The following is an 8,013-nucleotide window of genomic DNA, read 5'->3' on the forward strand; positions in this document are numbered from 1 at the left end:
AGAAAGAAAGTAGGAAGATAAAATAAAATAAAATAGGTATTAAAATAAAATATAATTATTAAGAAAAAAAAATTTTAAAGTTAAAAAAAAATTAAAAAAACTGACGTACAGAACCCTAGGACAAATGGTAAAGCAAAGCTATACAGACAAAATCACACACATACACACTCACAAAATGAGGAAAAGGGAAAAAAAAAAAAAAAAAAAAAAAATATATATATATATAACTTTGCTCCCAAAGTCCGCCTCCTCAATTTGAGATGACTCGTTGCCTATTCAGGTATTCCATAGATGCAGGGTCCATCAAGTTGACTGTGGAGATTTAATCAGCTGCTCCTGAGGCTGCTGGGGGAGATTTCCCTTTCTCTTCTTTGTTCACACAGCTCCTGGGGTTCAGCTTTGGATTTGGACCCGCCTCTGCGTGTAGGTCGCCTGAGGGCGTGTGTTCTTCGCTCAGACAGGACAGGGTTAAAGGAGCAGCTGCTTCGGGGGCTCTGCTCACTTGGGGCGGGGAGGGGGGGGCCGGTAGGGGTCCAGAATGTGGGGCAAGCCTGCGGCGGCAGAGGCCAACATGACGTTGCACCAGCCTGAGGCGCGCCGTGTGTTCTCCCGGGGAAGTTGTCCCCGGATCACGGGACCCTGGCAGTGGCAGGCTGCACAGGCTCCCGGGAGGGGAGGGGTGGAGAGTGACCTGTGCTCGCACACAGGCTTCTTGGTGGCGGCAGCAGCAGCCTTAGCGACTCATGCCCGTCTCTGGGGTCCGCACTGATAGCCGCAGCTCGCGCCCGTCTCTGGAGCTCCTTTAAGCAGTGCTCTTAGTCCCCTCTCCTCGCGCACCAGGAAGCAGAGGCAAGAAAAAGTCTCTTGCCTCTTCGGCAGCTCCAGAACTTTTCCCGGACTCCTTCCCGGCTAGCTATGGCTCACTAGCCGCCTTCAGGCTGTGTTCACACAGACAGCCCCAGTCCTCTCCCTGGGATCCGACCTCCGAAGCCCGAGCCTCAGCTCCCAGCCCCTGCCCGCCCCGGCGGGTGAGCAGACAAGCCTCTCGGGCTGGTGAGTGCCGGTCGGCACCGATCCTCTGTGCGGGAATCTCTCCGTTTTGCCCTCCGCACCCCTGTTGCTGTGCTCTCCTCCGCGGCTCCGAAGCTTTCACCCTCCGCCACCTGCAGTCTCCGCCCGCGAAAGGGCTTCCTAGTGAGTGGAAACTTTTCCTCTTTCACAGCTCCCTCCCACTGGTGCAGGTCCCGTCCCTATTCTTCTGTCTCTGTTTTTTCTTTTTTCTTTTGCCCTACCCAGGTTCATGGTGGGTTTCTTGCCTTTTGGGAGGTCTGAGGTCTTCTGTCAGCGTTCAGCAGGTGTTCTGTAGGAGTTGTTCCACACGTAGATGTATTTCTGATGTATTTGTGGAGGGGAAGTTGATCTCCGCATCTTACTCTTCCACCATCTTGAAGCTCCAACAACTTAGAGTTTTATAAATTCCTTTTGAGGAATGCTGTTCTTTCTGGCACAGTTTTTTGTTTGTTTGTTTTTGTATTATTGCAAAGTAAAGAATAATTATTCGGTAAGAATAATTCCATAAAATTTGGAATTTTTTCAGGCAATAATGAGACTCTCATGCACATTCCATGGCAGATGAGAGAAGACAATAAGGAATTGTTCATATGGAGTAGCATTGGCTACTTTAGGGCAATGAAAATTTGATTTATTACTTTTATTGGCAAGCTTTTCATTCTATAGTTATTTTACTTTAATTGAAACTAACTCACTTTGTCTTTTAAACTCTTTTTAGCCAAAATATACCTTGAGACAGACCCTTCTGGAAGAGACAAGGGGACGCCAATTGTCATCATAAAACAGGGCCATGAGCCATCTACATTCACAGGCTGGTTCCTGGGCTGGGATTCCAGCAGGTGGTAAACTGAGTTTTGTAGGAAAAAGCAAACAAACAAGTAAGCATTATGGGGCAGCTGTCCCATTGCTGTTTGGTGGGGAGAAAGGGGGAGCTTGTTTGTTTGACTTTAGAAAATTAACCTCAGCCATGTGGCTGTTTTTTAATGCTTAGTACTGGTTTGAAATTTCTTTTAAACTGGAATTTTCTTATGTTAGTATTTTTAAATAACTTAAAGTAAACTTTTGTTATGGACCAGTATTAGCTCTGCTGGATCCTGGCTGATATCTTTTATAAGACCTTTTAAAGGAGAGAAGCTCTGCTCAGTCTAGGGGAGTTTGTCAGGAAATTTTACAATTCAGGAGTGATTAGCCAAACTTGTACTTTAATTTATCAGAGAAGAAAGTTATAAATGCCTTTGAGGTTATTCTCCTTTCTGTGTGTTATGTTCAAAAGAATCACATGCTTGCAGTAAGGTTTCCATTAAAATAGGTTTAAAAGTTTGCTGTTTTCCTTCTTTAGCCAATGTGACTTTGATACCATTAACTCTTAAGTGTCATTTTCTTTTTTTTTAAAAAAGTTTTTGGCCACACCCCACGGCATGTGGGATCTTAGTTCCCCAACCAGGGATTGAACCCATGCCTCCTGCATTGGAAGGCAGAGTCTTAACCACTGGACCGCCAGGGAAGTCCCAAGTGTAATTTTCTAGGAGAAACTTTACCTTTTTGGCCTTTTAAAAAGCCTTTGAGGGGCTTCCTTGGTGGCGCAGTGGTTGAGAGTCCGCCTGCCAATGCGGGGGACACGGGTTCTGCCCCGGTCCGGGAAGATCCCACATGCCGCGGAGCGGCTAGGCCCGTGAGCCATAGCCACTGAGCCTGCGCGTCTGGATCCTGTGCTCCGCAACGGGCGAGGCCGCAACAGTGAGAGGCCTGCGTACCGCAAAAAAAAAAAAAAAGCCTTTGAAAGCACAGCTCTTTCATGACAAAATAATTTGTATTCGTATCCACTTTTATATATATCTATATATTTGACAGTAATGTTTAATATCTCAAAAGATATGTACAAAAATGTTTCACTAATCCTCTTTCCTCATTAAAATACATCTTTTTAAAAAGGTTGTTGTGACATTTTATTCAAGTGTGATGTATCAGTTAATTACACAGTTAACCTTAAGGTTACAAATACTTTTATGCATAAATATGAATTTAATTTTTAAAAATTCATTCTCATTACATAGTCAAAATTAAACTTTTCCATGGTTATATAATTTTCAACTTTAAATACCATAGTGCAAATGAAAGCGGGGTCCTGTTAAAAAATACACAGAAGCATATTAACAGTTTTAAGAGTTTTTGTGAGCAAAAATCGATTTGGATTGGGCAGCGCCAAAGCGAGCACTCCAAGGGGACTATAATGGAGAAAAGGTGGAAACAAAGCAAGGAAATTACTACTGATTGGCTACAGCTTGAAGCCTACTTGACTCTGATTGGTTGCCCGTAGGTTTGGATTTCGTAACCGTGAGGCATTTACAGGCTTAGGTTTTGGTTTGCTTACGTCGGCTGCCACGGCACTGGAGCCGCCTCAGTCTAATGCCTCCTCGCTTAACTAAACAAAACAGGCTTTGGGGCCGAAGACGGCGCTCAGGAAAGCAGAAAACGGCTTTGGTGGTAAGCTACGGGGTGGCAGGGTGAGGAGAGGAAGCCATACTTCAATGGGAAGGGGAATCAAACAGAGATGGGATCTGAGGAATTCTCACCCTCTCGCTGGGGAAATGAAGGGCTGTATGTTTCAGATTTGGTCCTGCCCTGGGTCCTGGCATGAGAACGTGGACCCGCGTCCATTACGGCCTGAAGGTGGATGGTCTGGTGGGGACCTGGGGCTTAGGTGGGTGGTAGGGAAGCAGTGAGAAGCTGTACTTCCAGGGACTGTTCATTCATTTAATAAATATTTATTAGGCATCTGCTTGGTGTCAGGCGCTCTAGGGTCCAACGTGAATGAAATTGACAAAATCCCAAAGCTCATGGAGTTTATATTCCAGGGAAGAGGCTAATAAAAACAAAATCAGTAAGTGATATATTATAAAAATATATTAGAAGATAAGTTCTGTGGAGGGAAAAAGATAAAGAAGGAAGATAGGAAATACTTGGATAAGAGTGAGGTGGGGTACAGATATCATAGGGTGCTTAGGCAGGAGCAAACCTTGTGTTAACACCTGAGCAGAAGCAATGCCAAGTACTAAGGCCTGGAGGTGGAAGCAAGCCCCATATAATGGGGCTGAAGTCTCAAGAAGCAGGGAGATTCCTTGGGGTTCTCTCCTGTCACCACTGGGCTACAAAACATTCATCTTCAGCAGACCTGCTGTTTAAGCCTGAGTTGTGAAAAGGTTGCTTTCCCAAATCCGAAACCCAAGTACTCAGAGGCAGGGATGGTGATGCCCGACGAGACAGGCGCGGCATCAGCACAAGCAGTGTGGGGAGAATGTAGCCATGGGGGGTGTTCACAGAAATTACCAGCAGCAACAGCTGCTGTATCAGGGAGGCTCATGAGTCCTGTGTTAGTGAACTGAAGGGCTGCTGGTGAAGAGAGGGGATGAAGAGCATTTGTAAAAATTACCTGGAAAGGGTGAGCTAGGGAGTTGCTGTTTTCATTTCACGCCTAAAACTGATGTGGCTGGAAAAAACACAATACGTGTGAAGTCAGTCTTGGGGAGGGGAACCAATCTCTTGTAAAAAGGCGAATTTGGTGGATTATAGAAGGGCTGTTGTTCTATGATATTATGTAGTCTTAAAACTCCAGTAATAAAAATAGAACTGCCATATGACCCAGCAATCCCACTGTAGGGCATATACCCTGAGAAAACCATAATTCAAAAAGAGTCATGTACCACAATGTTCATTGCAGCTCTATTTACAATAGCCAGGATATGGAAGCTGCCTAAGTGTCCACTGACAGATGAGTGGATAAAGAAGATGTGGCACATATATACAGTGGAGTATTACTCAGCCATAAAAAGAAATGAAATTGAGTTATTTGTAGTGAGGTGGATGGTCCTAGAGTCTGTCATACAGAGTGAAGTAAGTCAGAAAGAGGAAAACAAATACCATATGCTAACACATATATATGGAATCTAAAAAAAAAAAAAGGTTCTGATGAACCTAGAGGCAGGAGAGGAATAAAGACACAGATGCAGAGAATGGACTTGAGGACACAGGGAGGGGGAAGGGTAAGCTGGGACAAAGTGAGAGAGTGGCATTGACATATATATACTACCAAATGTAAAATAGATAGCTAGTGGGAAGCAGCTGCATAGCACAGGGAGACCACCTAGAGGGGTGGGATAGAGAGGGTGGGAGGGAGACACAAGAGGGAGGGGATATGGGGGTATATGTATATGTATAGCTGATTCACTTTGTTATAAAGCAGAAACTAACACACGATTGTAAAGCGATTATACTCCGATAAAGATGTTAAAAAACAAAAAAAACAAGCCAAAGAAAACCTCCAGTTATATGTAAACCCACATAGAAGTCAGTCTCTTGGATTTGAAAAGCAGTTTCATATAGCCTAATCAATAAGTATAAAAGTTTCATAATTTATTTTCTATTTTTCTTGAATAGAACTATGGATTGCTAATTTTTAACATGAAACATTAGATAGCTTTCTTGCCTCTGATTTTCCTGAAAGATTTTTGGGATGAAAAACCATAACAAATTTAGCCCTCAGCTACTAGTGCTTTACAGACCTTTCTTTGCTTCAAATAATATAGCACACTGGTTTTCTTGTGAAATTTGTGACAGGAAAAAAAAATTAGTGAATCTAGGAAAACCAAGTGCTAATCAGAAATCAGCATTCTAGTCAGAAGTAGCATATTTCAGGAATTTCAAATAAGGTTAGATTATGGCATTAACTTTGAGCCAAAGAGCAGGAAACAAGGAACCTGGGTAAAGTGAACTATTGTTTTGTCGTCTTAGCATTGTTTGTTTGTTTTGCGAGACCATCAGAGAATTGACTTCAAAATAACTTCTATATTGGACAGATTACTCACAGAGATTAAATTTTAGTCAAAATAAAAGAATATTAGTATTCATTATATATGCAGGATGGGTATGTTGTTCAAAAAAATGTATTTTCAAAACGTTTTTTTCTTGCTGTACCTTCAGATTTTTTTTCTCCATTATGATTTCTCCCCTTTTGGTTTTAAAGAGCTATGTTAGGTATTTTAAAAGTATATTACGTATTTTATATATTCTCTAAAATAGTTCTGTCTCTTAAAACCATCCTTATTGTGCTACCTAAAATATTAATGATGAAATATTTTAAAGATTGGATCTACATTTTATTGTATATGCCTGGATAAATTCCATATGGTTCAAAAACTTGAATGTGAAAATAATAGTTGAAAACATGGAATTCCACTGTAGTGGGGAAATCATCTCTCAAGAACTGACAGAAGAAGAAAATCAGTAAGGACCCAGAGGTCTCGAACAGCATTCTCAGCCAGTTTAACCCAATCGATGTGTACTGAACACTCCACCAATAATGGCAGCATAGCGGTTTTTTAAGGGCACTTAAATTATTTGCCAAGAGAGAAAATATTCTGGGCCATAAAACAAATTTCAACAAACGTGAAGTATTGAAATCATACAAACTATGTTCTCTAACTACAATGGAATTAAAGTAGAAATTCATAACAGGCAGATATCTTGCTAATTTGTACGTATTTGGATAAGTGGAAAAATCACAAGGGAAATAAGAAAATATTTTTATTTCAATGAAATTGAAATACAGCCTATTAAAATGTGTGGGATACAGCTAACTCAGGGCTTAAAAGAAATTTTATAGCATTAAATGCTAACATTAGTTGAATAGAAAGGCCTCAAATCAATGTTGTAAGCTTCCACATTAAGAAACTAAAAGAAGAGTAAATTAAACCTAAAGAAAGCAGAGAGAAGAAAATGACTAATACAGAAAATGGGGGAAAATATAAATTACTAAAATCAGGAATAAAAGAGGGGTATCACCACAGAACCTATGGACACTGAAGAGAAAATAAGAAACATAATTGTATGCTTATAAATCTGACATTGATGAAATGGGCAAATTCTTTGGGAGACACAAACTACTAAAGTTAACTCAGGAAGAAACAGAACTTAAGTAGCAACACATACACATACATTAAACAAATTGAATTCATAGGTAAACCCCTCTGGCAGAGAAAAGCCTAGGCCTAATTAGGCTTCACTGGTGACTTCTGTCAACATTTGAAAAAGCAATTCAACCAATTCTATACAAACTGTTCCCAATAATAGAAGATGAGGCCAGTATTACCCTGATATCAGAACTAAACAAAGTGATTGTAAGAAAGGAATACTCTATGCCAGTATTCCTCAATACATAGAGGTAAAAACTTTAAAGTTTTTCAAATTGAATCCAAATTCAATGGGTTTTATTCCAGGAATCCATTTTAACATTTAAAAATTAAGAATTCTCCATATTAATAGACTAAAAGGGAAAAACCATATGAACGTCTGAATAGGTACAGAAAAGCATTTGATAAAATTCAGCAACCACTGATAATGAAAACTCTCAGCAAATGAGGTATAAAATGGAAGTTCCTCAATCTTAAAATGGGTATATATGAAAAAGTGTACAGCTGACATCTTTAAGAGCAGAAGACCAAATTTTTCCCACTAGGATTTGGAACATGATGCAGAAGTTTGTTTTCATCTCTTCTGTGTTTTACTGGAGGTCCTAGCCAGGCAGAGAAGGCAGGGTTTCTCAGTCTTGGTACTACTGATATTTTGATAATTCTTTGCTCTTCCGGCTGTCCGGGCATTAGAGGATGACTAGGATCATCTCTGGCCTCTGCTTAACAGAAAACCACAACCCCCATCTCTCCCACCCCTACTTCCAGTGTACCAATCAAAACTGTCTCTAGACATTACAAATGTCCTTCGGGGGAGAGGGAAGCAAAATTGCTCCCAATGGAGAACCACTTCAATGAGGCAAGAGAAAGAACTAAAAGGTTCATAGATTGGAAAGGGAGATGTGAGTACTCTTGGTGAAAGTCATCTGGGTGTTAATAGTCTTTAACTGCTCCCAGGTGAATATAATATGCAGCCAGG

At 41.1% G+C, this 8,013-nt stretch overlaps 1 protein-coding gene across 2 annotated transcripts in view; it reads left to right on the forward strand.

Moving 5' to 3' along the window:
* The window catches only part of SCIN (scinderin), a 79,643-nt gene extending 76,921 nt beyond the window's left edge, over positions 1-2,722 (forward strand). For both annotated transcript variants that reach the window (XM_032643633.1, XM_032643635.1), the window contains one exon: positions 1,790-2,722. In XM_032643633.1, the coding sequence (XP_032499524.1) occupies positions 1,790-1,917 (128 nt within the window). In that variant the 3' untranslated portion in view covers positions 1,918-2,722. The remainder of the gene's footprint in view (positions 1-1,789) is intronic.
* Positions 2,723-8,013: the final 5,291 nt, after the last annotated feature.

The sequence above is a fragment of the Phocoena sinus genome, chromosome 9 (assembly GCF_008692025.1).
Source record: "Phocoena sinus isolate mPhoSin1 chromosome 9, mPhoSin1.pri, whole genome shotgun sequence".
NCBI lineage: Eukaryota > Metazoa > Chordata > Mammalia > Artiodactyla > Phocoenidae > Phocoena > Phocoena sinus.